Consider the following 15,939-nt stretch of genomic DNA (forward strand, 5'->3'; position numbering starts at 1 on the left):
ACAAATACAAATAATTTTAGTGATCTAAACTGACTTAAAAGAGAAAATAGTTCATTCTGATCAAAAAAGACAATCAGTCACTGATTGTCTTTTTTTATACAGTGAAAGCAAATATCTCACTTCAAATGCAAACCCTCTTTCTACATTCCCATAGTTGTCATTTTGTGCATGCTTTATATTAGAGATCTGTAAAATGTTTCTATTCACATATGGTGACTTGGATGAAACATTTAAAATCTACTAAGAAATAAATGTGCCATATCCACAGTATGGTGAAAGACTTTAGGCAAGCAGCAAGTCTTACTGGGCTGTGGGACCTCTGGCGCCTTATTAAGTGCAGCCATAGGAGTGGGCCCTGCCAAAGAGACAACAGGTTCCAGATTCATCCAGTGTTCGAGAAAAGCCAGACAAGGTAGAAGCTGTAAAGTGGACCTTAATACTGCCAGAGCTGGAGCCTGTGAGCTAGAGGTGGTCATTAGCTGGCAGCATTAGCAATGTAAACAATGTTTGAGTTATAAGTGCAGGGATCATTGGAAACAGCGTCTGCAGTTATTACCCATGGGAGAGATTACAGAGTTAATCTACCTGGCTGAGCAGTTCCACCGATGCCGACTTCCTTCCCTGTAAAAGCACAGAAGGATAATCTCTGATTCCATGATTAATGAACTGTTAGTTTCATTGACAACACAAACCATAAAAAGCATCACCTGGTTTCACAGGAACGCCGGTGGATAGGGAGCCATTAGGAACGCCGCTGACAGACGTCTCTGGAACTGCAATAGGTCCAACACCTACGGCATGAAGCACAAAGGTTACCAAGAAATGACACTTTCTGCCTCCTCTGATATTATTTATGTGTGGAGGCCTATTTCTGAGGGGTAATAAGTTTGGGATATATGTAATAATTAATCTCTTGAATTAATTTTGATGACAGCTCTTTTTCAGTTGTGAACTTTAATCTACTTGCTTTTTTCCTGGGCCCCTCTAAAGGCTCTTGTAGAACATTAGACATAATTTTAGAAATTTCTACTGCTTTAAGCGACATTAATACAAAGATGAATGCAGAAACACAAGAAGCACCTGACCTTGTTAAGTTATACAAAAAATGTTTATCAAAAAATGACTTTAGGGCCTGTCTAATATGATACAGCTCTCGTTGGTTGAATACTCCAACCAGACAATTCTTCATCTGGAAGAGAAAACTGCCATACTTAGATGAAATTAAGAGACTGAAAAAAGACCTAAAGGATCCATGAAGCGTGATTTCCCAACTATATATAAACATATATATTTTATGATACTTTCAACTATCTTTGAATGATTCTTTATCACACCTGTGCTGTATGGTTTCAGTTCCTGTAGTCACTTAAAAAACTGCCTTGCAGAGCAAACAAAATTAAAGAGATGTGAACTGGTTCTATGAGAAAGGAATAAAGTATGAAGCTGAGTCAGACTCAGGTAAGGCCCCATATCATCAGTTGTCTGGTGCCAAAGGCTGATAAACCAAGTCTGGTTCTTTTTAAGCTTTAATTTAGATTTACATCTACAGCAAAACCAATTTCTTTGGGCTTTAGATAGAAAGAGGCTCTGAATCAATTATAAGTTGTTAACCGGTGACGTATGGAAGAGGATGAGGGCCACTGTGGAAATAAAAAAAACAAGTTTTCTCAAAATTCTGAGAATTTTAAGATTTGTTTTTATTTCAACAGCTAACACTCACATTAATCCTCTGAAGTTGAGAAAATCCTATCAGGTCACCTTTATAAATAATTGGCTTAGTTATATGTGAACATTAGTATTTTTCCTTTGCTATATGTAGATAAGTAAGTAAGTAGAGATAGCATAAGTAGTGTTCAGCTCTCGTGATTCACTTTTAAATCTTTGGTTGTATAACTATCTCTAATCAATTTTAAATTCTAAGTCAGAATTGGATCGAAATGCTTTGTCTTTAAACTTTTGACAGAAAGTGTTTTGTAAAATATAATCATTATCATGGTTCGACACCATTGTGCACTGTTCTGTGGTAAAAGAGTTTATGGTCTAAAAATCTTAGGTATCACAAATAATACATGTATTTTTGGTATAGAGACAAACTCAACTTATTGGAAAAGTAATCGTGATTTTACCTGATGGAACTCCTCCTGGTCCGACTCCTGTCGGGATGCCTGATGAAAGACAATAAATGAGATATGCAAATGAACACGACTTTGTTCTCATCTTTCTAAAGTCTTTTTAAAACACAATTAAAAATCAAAGCTGATATTGAGTTTCATTCAAATCTCTGTTTACATGCTGTTTAGCTGTACCTTTTTTAGCAGCTTTAGCAGCAGGAGAGTATTGTCCACCTCCTGGTAAGACTCCTACTCCTCCTACTCCTCCTGGTCCCAGTCCTGTACCAGCACCACCTGCAACTCCTGGTTGAGAAGAATAAAAACAGCTAAATTAATTGCAATTAGGTACTACAGCAAAAATACTGAAAATAAAAGACAAAACTGTGTATTTTTGAAGTGGAGTGTAGTCAGTCCCTGCTGCAGAACAGCCTTTCATAGTTATTATGGTTGTGCTTTTTTGAGTCAATTTTTTTGCTCTGTCCAGTTTATGAAATAGTTCAAAGTCTTTCAGCTTGGATTCAGAGCAAATGTGAACACCAGTTTCTAAGGTTTGCCTCACCTATTCTGACCATCTTCTAAAGAAAATCCTCCCCGTAGCATGGTGCTGTCACCACTCCCAACCAGAATGGTGCTTGTAGAACATTCAGTTTTGGTCACAGTAAATAACCAGCCAACCTTCCTCCACAGTTTTCCCCTATGCAGCTATTTGGAATGCTACATATGAGGCTTTTCGCTTTTTCTAAATTATAGATATTTTCTTGCCACTCTTCAAAGAGACAATATTTTTTTTTTATATATCTGAAAGTTCCCAAGTAGAGAGCTTATCCCATCTAAGCTGGGTACTTCTGTCAAACCTGTTTGCTAAATTTTAAAAATAATCTCTCCTTTTAGGTTTACAGATGTGCCATACAACTTCCATTTTCAGACAATGGATTGATCAGAGCTCTCCAACATAACCAGGTTGTTCTTTGGTCTTCGTGATGCTGTTTGCTCACTAATCTTCTCCAAAAAAGCCTCTAAAGCTTTCACAGAACAGCTGCATTCATGATGAGAGGAAAATCAAAAATCAATTCAGCTTATGAATTGGCTGTCTAAAGGCATTTGATTAAATAGGTTTTATTTAGAGTTAACCAGGGGTAAATACAAGTGTAAGCCACGCATTTCAGATTTTTTGTGATAATTAAAAAAAAATCCTTTTACTTTCAGCTATGCAGTACTGTCATTTATAAACTTTTTCACATATTAAGTATTCACTGGTGAAACAATAAGTACATCTAAAAAAACACTGATATGTACAGGAAATATCTTAGGGGGTGTATTTTCTTGATGTGTGACTGTATCTACCGTATTTAGCCGCCTTAGCAGCTGCAGGATATTGCCCAACTCCTTGTCCTCCGAATGTTCCTCCAGTTCCTGTTCCAACTCCTCCTGTTGCAACTCCTAGTTCATAGAAACAAGCCAAAATGCCTTATAGGCTTACAGTCATGAAAATAATATGTAAGCATTTGAGATTAGATAAAATACTCTATTAAAATATCTATTAGAAATGATTATTTCTACCATATATGGCAACTTTTGCTGTGGCAGGTGCTTGGTTCCAGGTACTTGGAGATTCACTTCCATACAGAGAGCCCATATGTTTATCTTCAGCTACCATAGTATAAATTTCAACTGAATGATGCTCTTATACTAAATTTGTTGGTTGTGCCGTTCTTTTACATCTCTCCTTGCAGGTAATGAAGAAGACTGAAGACGTTTTATCATTGTCTCCCTTTCATCTCTTCTTTCTTTCATCTTTTCTCCTTTTTCCTGTTTTTCCTTTCCCATTCTACTTACATTGCAGTGTCCATATAATCTGTAATACTCCCTGCATAATCATTATAAAGCTATTTATATGCATAAATCAAGCAGAACACTATGGCGACAGCCCTACTGCTCCACTTGTGAAAGCAAAATCTGGGCCCTGTTTTTGGCATCAAAACAATTATTCTTATTGCCACATTGCCAGACATTTATAAAATTATTCAGATATCAAGTATTGACTGGTGAAACAATACGTACATGTAAAAAAAACACTGATATGTACAGGAGATATCTTAGGGGGTGTACTTTCTTGATGTGTGACTGTATCTACCGTATTTAGCCGCCTTAGCAGCTGCAGGATATTGCCCAACTCCTTGTCCTCCAAATGTTCCTCCAGTTCCTGTTCCACCTCCTCCTGTTGCAACTCCTAGTTTATGGAAACAAGCCCAAATTTCTATAAGCTTACAGTCATGAGAATAATATACAGTAAGCATTTAAGATTAGATAAAATATTTTGCTTATTTAATTGAAATATCTATTAAAATGATTATTTCTACCATATTTGGCAGCTTTTGCAGCAGCTGAATATTGTCCTCCTCCTGGAAAGAAAGGCCCTCCTCCGGTTCCTCCCAGTCCTGCATATCCAAACCCAGTCCCTATTCCTCCTTGTCCTCCTATTGTAGAGCAACAAAAAAAATAGGTTTAAATTGTTCCACAGCAAATCAATAAGTTGGCTTGTTGAAAGAGATGCAGTGGTGCATTTCATGTTGCACACAAGAACATACTATACTTTTTACATGAGATAAAATATTTTGCCACTTAAACAACAGTTCCAGTCAATTTTCTTTTTTATGGATGGTCTCTCACTATTCAAACCCTCTCTAGCTTTTCCTAATTTCAAAATAATTATCAAGCTTTAAAAAGCTGCAGAGCAGGGGAAAAATATGGATTCATTTGGTAAGAAAGATATCTGATAAGAAAATATTTATGATTTTCTTAAAAAGAGAAAACTGAATACCTTACCATACTTTGGAGGTTTGACCCCTGCACCTCCTCCGTAACCTGCAAAGATGTTTATTAAGTTTATTAAGACTATAAATCAATTGACTTATTTTCTTTGAATAAATTCTACTATCTTACCACCATAGCCTCCTCCTGGTAGTACCTGCCCTCCGCCACCAGGGACTGCACCCCCTCCAAGGCCTGTTTGAAGAGCTGTTAATGGTAGCAGTTACACTATTTTTTTATCTCCATATTTGGTGCACCAATACAATTTCTGGATGCTTTTAATGTAAGATTTGAATAAACTGAGATCGTAAGAATAAAAGTCTCACCGTATTTAGGAGGTTTGACTCCAGTTGCCAGAGCTGCAACAAAAACAGAACAAAGATGGCTGGTTGAAAAGATAATCTGAGATTCTCTAATTCTCTTATTATAGATTTACTTTACAGCCAGTCAAGTTAAAAAAATCTGTCAAAGGAGCTTACATCCATATCCTGGTATATACTGTGTCCCTGGGATCCCACCACCTCCTACTCCTACTCCTCCTCCTACTCCTCCTCCTCCTACTCCTCCTCCTCCTACTCCCCCTCCTCCTCCACCTCTTGGGACAAGACCTAAAAAAATGGAGTGATGTTAATCATATTTTAAAGTCATGGTTTTATTTGATCTTGTTTCGCTTACCATACTTAGCGGCTTTAGATGCTGGGGAGTATCCTCCTGCTCCCTGCCCTCCTACTCCTGAAAGGAAATGTATTTATTAACACATTTGATCACTGATATCAAACATTTTAAGTCAAAATAAACTCTAACTGACCCACACAGGTGTTATTACGTTTCACCTGAATCTTTTTCTCATCTACAGAATGTACTGAGGCCCACGGGGCTGAAGGCCGTTTATTTGAATTTGGACAGCCACTCCACTGCTGAGCTAAAAGTGGCTTTGTAAAATAATATCTTTCTTTAAAGCACTTCCAGTACATCTTTACTGATGGCTGGATGATAGGATGTTGACCATTTGCCAAGAATGTAATGTTAAAAATGGCTCTGTTGATAAGCCAATGAGAAGTTCTCTCCTTTGGGTCTGGAGACATTTAGAGATTTCAAGCTTGTGGCTTTTGGATCGCTTCCCTTCTCTATTAAGTCTAATTTTGTGATCCAAGTTTACCAAACTGGCCTTTTTTCATCTTGCTATATCCCCTAAATGACTCTTCCACATCATGCATTAGCTTTGATAGGGCATAAGGATATTTTTTTAAGAAGTCTCTAAAAGCAACCAGACTGTTTATGTGCGCTTCTCATTGTAGGAATAGTCTTTAAGAACTCTGCTGGAGAAATTGTTATTTTCATAGGTATCGTAATATCAAAGTAACATCCACTGTATCAGCAGTGACCAAAACCCCTGGACTCACCACCATTATTATCAGTCTAACATGGAAAAAATACTAAACACTGTTACGACTCTGAAGTACAGGAGTTATAATTTGCTGCTAAGTTTTTTTTGGAGCTGCTAGAATGATTGCTGTGTTGATCTTCAGCAAGGAATTTCAATTTAATCTAAAGAGATTTAGATTAAATCTCTTTAGTGCTCCACAATTCTAACTGCATTGAGAAGAAATAATGAAATTATTTTAATAATAACCTTAAAAAGTAATAGTAATTAATAAGCATTTAAGAAATGTTCAAAGAAGCAGCTTTAATTCTGTAATGTAAACTAAGATATAAAAGAAGCAGAAGTTGCCCTTTACTGAGTTGCACCCAAAGATGCTAAAAAGAACAATGCTGATCATGGCCACGGGAAGTGGAGGTGCTGAGGGGGCTGCGGCACCCTATAGTGGCGAGAGGTTTTGTACAAAATGTATTAAAAATATTTCACACAATGTATACATTTCTTGTGAATATTTTGGGAAATTATTTTTTAGTTTATTTAAATTCAATTCAATTAAATTCAGTTTATTTATATAGCGCCAAATTCACAACACATGTGATCTCAAGGCACTTTACAGTTCAACCAGATCATACAATCAAATTGATACAAAATTTTCTATCTAAGTGTGACGGAGGAGCCGTCATCAGCTGGGACTTAGGAATAAGTCAGTGTCAGCATGCGCACAAACATACACACACACACACGCATACATACACGTACGCAATCACTTACTTTTGTTGCAGGTTGGGCTGGCGCCGTTTATCGTGGGTGCACACGCGATGGTCCGGTTTTCATTTAACATTTATTCTAACCTGCTTATTTTCAGCCAAGTATATTTTCTGCATCTATTTTCAAACAGGTTTATTTCCGGATTGTAGCGCGCCGGGAGGGAGTCACGTGATGACGTAGTGATGTCATCAGAACGTACAGAGTGTGTTGTATTAAATTGAGTATTGTATTTTTGATTACAAGTTTATTTTTATTTTTTCTCTCTCTTTAGCATGGTGTTATTATTATTGTCATCATTATCAAAATCATTATTTTTGTTTACTTAGTGAATTAGAAGTAATTGTTTAGTTTTTATTTTATTTTTATTTTTTTTTTTCTGTGGGTGGAGCCTATAGCTTTAAAAGCAGGCCTCTTTTCCACAGGGAGTCAGTCTGTGGCTGGACTCCTGAGATGTCACACTGAAGGTGATGGATTCTGATTTTTTGAAGGTACTGCTCTTTTTCTGATTTTAACCTGCCTTGGATGTCCATGTAAATATTTTTGCACCAACCGTCTTTGTTCACCAGAAGAAAAGATCACTGAATAAAAAACAATCACTAAACTTATCTCCGGCATTGGCCAGTCATTTATGTGTTTGACCAAGTCATAATAGAACCCCGTCACATATGGTGTCAGAAGTGGGATTATGGCGAGCCGGAGAAGAGGATCTCGTCCATTGAAGCAACGATCTGGTCTTCGATCACAATCAAAGATGGAAGAAGAGGTGGCTGACAGAGCATGGGAGAGTATGCCAACGACGGATGTGTCAGATGAGGATGGTGGACCAAAGCCTGACCCCACTGGACCAAGTGCATCTGGCCGTGAGTTTCTCACTTTGATGAAGGACTTTATGGCAGGTGTGCAAAAGCGAGAGAAAGGACTGCTAAAGGAACTGCGAAATCTTAGGATGTCCCTGCAGCAACCACAACAAGTACCACGTCTTCACATTCAGTCAGGAGGTGGCGCAGAACAAAATGATGACAACGACGATGATAATGGTGGTGATGATGATGATGATGACGACGGCAGTTATCACAGCCATAAACCTCAGTCAGTAAGTTACACCACTGATCCAAATATTCCTCCTTATCAGTTAGGAGAAGACCTTGAAAACTATCTGCTGCGGTTTGAGCGCATTGCCAAGACCTGGAGGTGGCCACAGAGTGAATGGGCCTGCCGTCTCATTCCACTCCTTTCTGGGAAGGCGCTGGAGGCCTATGCGGCCATGGATGAGGAACGTGCTCACTGCTACAAAGACTTGAAGGCTGCTTTGTTAGCAAAGTTTGACATCTCACCTGAGACGTACAGACTGAAGTTCAGAGCAGCAAGTGTACCTGCTGGTGAAACTCCTACTGAAACCTATCACCGCCTTAGAGGCCTCTACCGACGGTGGATTCGTCCGGACCAGCATTCAAAGGAGGACGTCGGGGAGCTCATCATCCAGGAACAACTGTTAAGTGTTCTGCCCTCTGATGTACGGACCTGGGTGAAGGAACATGAACCGAAGGATGGTCTGACTGCTGCAAAGTTGGCTCTACAGTACATGAATGCACGACAAGGAGGAGCCACACGTTTCTCCAAACCTGTACTGCGACCGGTTCAACAGACTGGACATCAACGGTATGCCAGAGACCAAGGCCAGGAGGTCAGAGGTACCAGCGGTTCTCTCAATCCACCATCTCATGGTAAGACATTGATTTGCTATTACTGTCAGCAGCTGGGCCACAAGGCTTCGGTGTGCCCGTTAAAGAAGACTAAGTTTACTGGCTCCTGTTATGCTCCCAGAGTGGAAAAACCGGCTGGAGTCAAAAACTTTGAAACTAGAACTCATAAAACTGTGACTGTGAATGGACAGCAGGTGACTGCATTAATTGACAGTGGTAGTTCTACATCACTGGTTAAAAAAAGTTTTGTACCTGTTGGTTGTGTGAATTATGAAAAGAAAACTCAGATTTTGTGTGTGCATGGAGATTGTCATGTTTATCCAAAAGCCGAAGTGACTGTCATTATTGATGATCAACCTTATTTGCTAACTGTTGGTGTGGTGGAAAATCTACCTTTTGACATTATTTTAGGTACTGATTTACCTGTGCTGTTTCATCTTTTGGAAGAGATACAAACTGGCGTGGGCGGAGTTGGCAATGTTTCCTGTCCTGTGGTTACTCGCTCTCAGGCCAAAGAACAAGTTGAATCCTTACCTGACTTTGATGAGAGCTTGTTTGAGGTTTCAAAGAACACTAGAAAATCCAGAAAGCAAAAAAAATTTGAGAAAAAGTTAATGCTGAGTGGAAATGTGTCAACAGATTTATTAGTGGATGACATTTGGAAAATACCTGAAAATATTGCTACTTTACAGAAACAGGATGTGTCTTTACAACCTTTGTTTGAACGAGTGGGAGAAAAAACTGATGCTAAGTGGAGGGGAAAAGAAACTTTTGTGTTAAAAGATGGTGTGTTATATGCTTGTAATGAAAAGCAACGGTTGGTAGTTCCAACTAGCTGTAGAGCACTTGTCATGCATTTGGCGCACACCATTCCATGGGCAGGGCACTTGGGGCGTCACAAAACATTTATGCGAGTCAGCTCACGATTTTTTTGGCCATCAATGTACAATGACATTAATGCATTATGTGCTTCTTGTCCTATATGTCAGAAGACTCGTCCTGCTCGTAAATCAGATCGGGCGCTCCTCCAGCCACTACCTGTCATCTCCACTCCTTTCCGTAAGGTTGCAATGGACATTGTTGGACCCCTAGTGAAGAGTGGGCGTGGCCATCAGTACATCCTGGTAGTATGTGATTATGCCACCAGATTTCCAGAGGCTTTTCCACTGCATACTGTTACTGCTCCTGTGGTGGTTCGAGCTCTGGTCCAGCTATTTTCAAGAGTTGGAATCCCAGATCAGATTTTGACAGACCAGGGAACTAACTTCACTTCTAATCTGCTAAAACTCTTTCACAAACAGCTTGGGATCTCTGCCATCAGGACAACTCCTTACCATCCACAAACTGATGGACTGGTCGAAAGGTTCAACCAGACGCTGAAGAGGATGCTGCAGAAGTTTGTGAATGACACTGGCAGAGATTGGGACCGCTGGTTACCGTTCCTTCTCTTCGCCTATCGTGAGGTGCCGCAAGCATCAACTGGATTCTCCCCATTTGAACTCCTGTATGGGTGGGATGTTCAAGGACCGTTAGACCTGCTGAAGAAAAGCTGGGATGTATCAGAGACCCCATCCAGTGCCAAAGGTGTAGTCCAGTACGTGCTGCAGATGAGAAGTCGGCTTGCTGACTACCAGGAAGAGGCTGAGAAGAGCCTGCTTCGAGCTCAGCAGAAGCAAAAGCTGTGGTATGACCAGCAGGCCCGACAAAGAGTGTTAAGTCCTGGACAGAAGGTGTTGCTTCTCCTGCCTTCATCCACCAGCAAGCTTTTGGCAAAGTGGCAAGGACCCTATACCATCAGCCGACAGCTGGGACCTACTACCTATGAAGTCTACCACCCTGACAAAAAGAAAGCTACACAGGCTTATCATGTGAACTTGCTAAAGGAGTGGAAAGAACCATCACATCCAGCTCCAGAAACATCATGCCTGCTGAGGCCAATGGAGGAGGAAGAAGAGGTTCCTGGCATTGAAGTCATGAATGAACAGTCAACCCCTGATCTCAGACACTTAACCCCACACCAAGCCTCACAACTTCAGCAGATCTTCCAGAAACTGTCTCCTCTCTTTTCTCCTAATCCAGGTCGGACCACTTTGATTGAGCATGCAATTCGACTAAAAGAGAAGCAGCCAATTCGTCAGCGGCCATATAGAGTTCCACAGCAGTTGGTGGGACAGCTGCAAGATGAAGTCAAGACCATGCTAAAATCAGGTATCATTGAACCTTCAAACTCTGAGTGGTGCAGTCCAGTGGTCATTGTGTGCAAGAAAGATGGCTCACTAAGGATTTGTATTGATTTCAGAAAGCTTAATGCAGTGTCAGAGTTTGATGCCTATCCCATGCCCAGGGTAGATGAGCTGCTGGAAAGGATTGGACAAGCAAAGTTCATTACCACCCTTGACCTGTGTAAAGGGTATTGGCAGGTTCCATTGGAGCCTTCAAGCAGACAGTACACAGCATTCCGTACTCCTTCTGGTCTTTTTCAGTTTACGGTTATGCCGTTTGGCCTCCATGGTGCTCCAGCCACCTTCCAACGGCTAATGGACAAAGTGCTGCAAGGAAGTGAAGACTACAGTGCTGCTTACCTTGATGATGTAGTCATTTACAGCAATAGCTGGGAGGAGCATGTGTCACATCTAGCAAGACTGTTGGAAAAGATTGCAGGAGCAGGGTTGACACTTAACATATCAAAGTGTGTTTGGGCACAACAGGAAACCAGATACCTGGGTTACCAGCTGGGGAGAGGAGAGGTGCGACCACAGATGGACAAAGTTGAAGCAATCCAAAAGTGCCCCCGCCCTCGAACCAAGAAGGAAGTGCGATCATTCTTGGGGCTAGCTGGTTGGTATCGAAGGTTTGTGCCTCATTTTGCTACACTTGCTTCTCCACTCACCAGTTTGACAGCTAAAGACCAGAAGAATCCTGTTGTGTGGTCCAAGGAGTGTGAAGACTCCTTTAACGCTCTGAAAGCTCATCTATGTTCATCTGCTGTCCTCCGAAGTCCTGATTTCAGCAGGAAATTTCTGGTCCAAGTAGATGCATCCACAGTTGGTTTAGGAGCTGTTTTGGCTCAAGGAGATCCTGGAGAGGAGCAACCCATACTCTACCTGAGTCGCAAGCTGCTACCTCGGGAGGTGAGATACTCTGTGGTGGAAAAAGAAGGACTGGCCATTAAGTGGGCTCTGGAAAGTCTCAAGTATTATCTTCTGGGCAGAGAATTTGATTTGGAGACAGACCATCGTGCCCTAACCTGGATCAACACCATGAAGGATAGTAACCATCGTCTAACTAGGTGGTATTTGTCCTTGCAACCTTACAAATTTAACATCTGTCATAGAAGTGGCAGACTTAATAAAGTGGCAGACTTTCTTTCTAGGTTGCCGAGTTTCGCCAACCTTGGAGAGGAGACGGGTGGTGTGACGGAGGAGCCGTCATCAGCTGGGACTTAGGAATAAGTCAGTGTCAGCATGCGCACAAACATACACACACACACACGCATACATACACGTACGCAATCACTTACTTTTGTTGCAGGTTGGGCTGGCGCCGTTTATCGTGGGTGCACACGCGATGGTCCGGTTTTCATTTAACATTTATTCTAACCTGCTTATTTTCAGCCAAGTATATTTTCTGCATCTATTTTCAAACAGGTTTATTTCCGGATTGTAGCGCGCCGGGAGGGAGTCACGTGATGACGTAGTGATGTCATCAGAACGTACAGAGTGTGTTGTATTAAATTGAGTATTGTATTTTTGATTACAAGTTTATTTTTATTTTTTCTCTCTCTTTAGCATGGTGTTATTATTATTGTCATCATTATCAAAATCATTATTTTTGTTTACTTAGTGAATTAGAAGTAATTGTTTAGTTTTTATTTTATTTTTATTTTTTTTTTTTCTGTGGGTGGAGCCTATAGCTTTAAAAGCAGGCCTCTTTTCCACAGGGAGTCAGTCTGTGGCTGGACTCCTGAGATGTCACACTGAAGGTGATGGATTCTGATTTTTTGAAGGTACTGCTCTTTTTCTGATTTTAACCTGCCTTGGATGTCCATGTAAATATTTTTGCACCAACCGTCTTTGTTCACCAGAAGAAAAGATCACTGAATAAAAAACAATCACTAAACTTATCTCCGGCATTGGCCAGTCATTTATGTGTTTGACCAAGTCATAATAGAACCCCGTCACACTAAGGAATACCAGTTGATTGCATTAACTTATTGACTCAAATACAATCCCTCACACTAAGCATGCTTGTAGCGACAGTGGAGAGGAAAAACTCCCTTTTAACAGGAAGAAACCTCCAGCAGAACCAGGCTCAGTGTGAGCGGCCATCTGCCGAGGCCGACTGGGGTTCAAGGAGACAGAAGCAGAGACACAAAAAGCAGCTGTAAAAGGCGGCCCCGTCCAGGAAACACACAGCCAGGCAGACGAGCTCCGAGCCAGCTCCCATGTCAGAGGATGAAGAGAGCACATCCACTCAGTCACGGTCAGAGAAACAGGACCACACTGGAAAACAGGCCGATCTCCAGCATCAATAAACAAGGGTATTGATAGAAGCAGCACGGCTGATGTTTCTTTCCAGGTTGTCACTATTACAATATTTTGAGGCCAAAGTAACACAGTTTCATGGAAGTTACGTTGTCATGGCAACGCCAAGCAAGCTAATGGTCTCTCAGTAAAGAGGTATTTACATAGGCAGTTTCTCAAAATGTCTACTGTGCATTCTCATGTGCTTGTGTACTCGTGAAACGTCATCAGCCTCAGCCCAATTCACAAGAACACAAGACAGAGAACGGACAAAGTACCTTAATATTGTTCTCCCCTTCCCTCTTTACAGAGGATGCATTAGAGCAGACTTGTCCGTTCTTGAGATTGCCAGCTGTCCCAGCATGCACTGCTGCAGCAGCAGCTTCCAGTGGAGCGCTCACAGAGCTCAGAGAGTTAAGTTAAAAGTTCTCTTTTCTGTTGCCGTTGTTCTATATAAGAATAATTTAAGATCATTTGAGGCAAGAACATTATACTTTTAAGCTCCACTATGTAGCCAATTACTGATTTAGTGCATAATTTAAAGAAATTCAGATGTTGAGAGGACAGTGGCAACCAGCGGACCTCCAAGGTTGTTTTGTGTTTATCTGACTGCGTTAGTTATTATTCCCGCACTAAATGAAAAAGGCACCCTGCTGTAGTTCAAAGTAAGAGCATGGTGCCGCTGCACACTTTCACATCTATTCATGCAGTTTAATGTAACCATAGAATTTTAGAGAGTGTTATTTTGATCTTTGATCTATTTTTTATATCCTGTGTTCTCTGTGTAATGAATTTGGAAAACTGTTCAATAACCTTTGAATAGAGTAATGATATAATTATTTTCCTGTGGTTCGTGTAAAAGGATTTTGGAGCTAATAGAATCACGTGTGACATAAACACAGTGACTCAGGTTAATGCCAGCCGACCAAATCTACGTTGTTATAGTGTTATTGTGAAGTATAATTAATAGTGAGAACGGATGATATCTGTGTGTTACAGACCCTGGTTGCGTGCACTGAAGTGTATGTGACAATAAAGTAATGAATCTTAGGCTATTTAGTGATTTTTATTCATTGTATTTTAAAAAGAACTATAGGCTTATAGGTCTTTTGTCCAAAAAAAATAAATAAAATAACACCCCCTGTTCAAAATTACTTCCTGACGCTGGTAGAGTATCTACTCACTCACATCCAAACTGCAGGAGGATGTATGAATAATCAACAACTAATTGGTTAAACCATCCTAAAAAACCCTAAAAAGTGACTGAAGTTCAGCTGTGAGCTATTTATTGATTATCCCTCATGAGATAAGAAAGCAGAGGCTCTGCAGATGCTTATTTTTCTGGTGCAACATTCAGTCAGAGATACACTCTGAGCCAAAAGAAACAGTTTGTCTTTAAACTCTTAAAAGCAAAACAAATCCATCAATGAGTGAAGAAAGGCTAAATTAACAGTTGACGGTCTGAAAACTTAAAAAGCCCACAGAGTCATTTTCTGGTAATAATAGTGTGCTCTCTCTGATTAAAGAGAGCTACTTCATGTTCAGCAAACCGAAAAAGCAACACTGAGAAAGACTTCCGAGAAAAAAAAAAAATGAAGAGAGAAGAATCAACGGAAAACGGTTTCAGACCTAATCTTTAATCAGCAGAGGAATACAAGCAGCACACGTTTCCGTTTAACAGATGTTACAGATGTTCTACTTCATGCATAAGGATATGGGATCTGTGCCTACAAACAGAAAATCAGCACACTATGTTGTACTACTCGATTAGAGCAAAGCTATAAGATCCAAATTTGGTTATTACTGTGTTAGGTTCTAATAGTTCCTGGAAAGTTCAAAGAGTGAGATATTAGGATTCAAACCTAAGACTTTTCACTTTTATACTGATTGGTTCTTTGACTCCCAGTTCTTACACTAATCCACTCCCGATACCTAAAGATTCCTCAGCTTTAAAATTTCTCTTGTCTCCATCTCTTTCACACAACAACAAACCATCTTCTCTTACTACAAAATAGAAATTTTATTCTCCTAAAACTGGGATATTATGTGTCAACTTACCATATTTAGCAGCTTTTCCTGGTACACTAATTGGGGCGCCTCCTGGTACTCCTCCTGGTACTCCTCCCGGTACCCCTCCCGGTACTCCTCCCGGTACTCCTCCCGGTACTCCTCCCGGTACTCCTCCTGGTACTCCTCCCGGTACCCCTTGTATCCAATCAGACAGTCAGAAATATTATCATTATATATAAATATATATAATTTCAGATTACATGTGTTATGGATTGTAGCTATACAGATAAACTAAACTAAATTAAAATAGTTGTGGCAGTAAAGGGTTAGAGCAGACCCCAATTGAGTTCTCAGTGGCTCCCTGTGCTGGCCGGCTTCCTAAAAAAGCGCTGTTTTGTCTGAAACTCTCCATCTGACTTTACCCATTGGCCATCCACACTATTCTTGTTCAAATTCTAATTTCTAAAGGTCTTTGTGTACTTTTAATGGCAGCAAAGAAAGGACATTTTCTGTGTTTTTAATAGTAGCTTTGATCTAAATGAAAGACCTTTTACTGGTCCTTTGTTGGCTTAGGTTTAGGACTAAGGTGAGATTTAGGCTTAGGGTTAAAGTTAGGGTGGCATATGTTCCAG

The 15,939-nt window shown here is 40.4% G+C and overlaps 1 protein-coding gene and 1 long non-coding RNA gene across 7 annotated transcripts in view; one reads left to right on the forward strand and one right to left on the reverse strand.

The window, feature by feature from the left end:
* Positions 1-15,939, reverse strand: part of elna (elastin a) — a 77,572-nt gene that overhangs the window by 4,421 nt on the left and 57,212 nt on the right. Inside the window, exons 19-32 of one of the 6 annotated variants that reach the window (XM_038283980.1) lie at positions 15,356-15,502; positions 5,598-5,654; positions 5,402-5,530; positions 5,249-5,281; positions 5,055-5,129; positions 4,938-4,976; positions 4,472-4,588; positions 4,246-4,341; positions 3,456-3,551; positions 2,307-2,414; positions 2,127-2,165; positions 708-791; positions 586-621; positions 303-355 (exon numbers count right to left, since the gene is read on the reverse strand). In XM_038283980.1, coding sequence (XP_038139908.1) covers positions 303-355; positions 586-621; positions 708-791; positions 2,127-2,165; positions 2,307-2,414; positions 3,456-3,551; positions 4,246-4,341; positions 4,472-4,588; positions 4,938-4,976; positions 5,055-5,129; positions 5,249-5,281; positions 5,402-5,530; positions 5,598-5,654; positions 15,356-15,502 — 1,109 coding nt within the window. Of the gene's footprint in view, positions 1-302; positions 356-583; positions 622-707; positions 792-2,126; positions 2,168-2,306; positions 2,415-3,455; positions 3,552-4,245; positions 4,342-4,471; positions 4,589-4,937; positions 4,977-5,054; positions 5,130-5,248; positions 5,282-5,401; positions 5,531-5,597; positions 5,655-15,355; positions 15,503-15,939 lie in introns of those variants that run through there. The other 5 variants (XR_005280710.1, XM_038283983.1, XM_038283982.1 and 2 more) reach the window with 5 other exon arrangements.
* The window catches only part of LOC119782820, a 73,651-nt gene continuing 57,977 nt past the window's right edge, over positions 266-15,939 (forward strand). The window contains exon 1 of the long non-coding RNA XR_005280712.1: positions 266-811. This is a non-coding gene — a long non-coding RNA (uncharacterized LOC119782820). The remainder of the gene's footprint in view (positions 812-15,939) is intronic.

This window comes from Cyprinodon tularosa, unplaced genomic scaffold (assembly GCF_016077235.1).
Source record: "Cyprinodon tularosa strain WSP-4 unplaced genomic scaffold, ASM1607723v1 ctg198, whole genome shotgun sequence".
Lineage (NCBI taxonomy): Eukaryota > Metazoa > Chordata > Actinopteri > Cyprinodontiformes > Cyprinodontidae > Cyprinodon > Cyprinodon tularosa.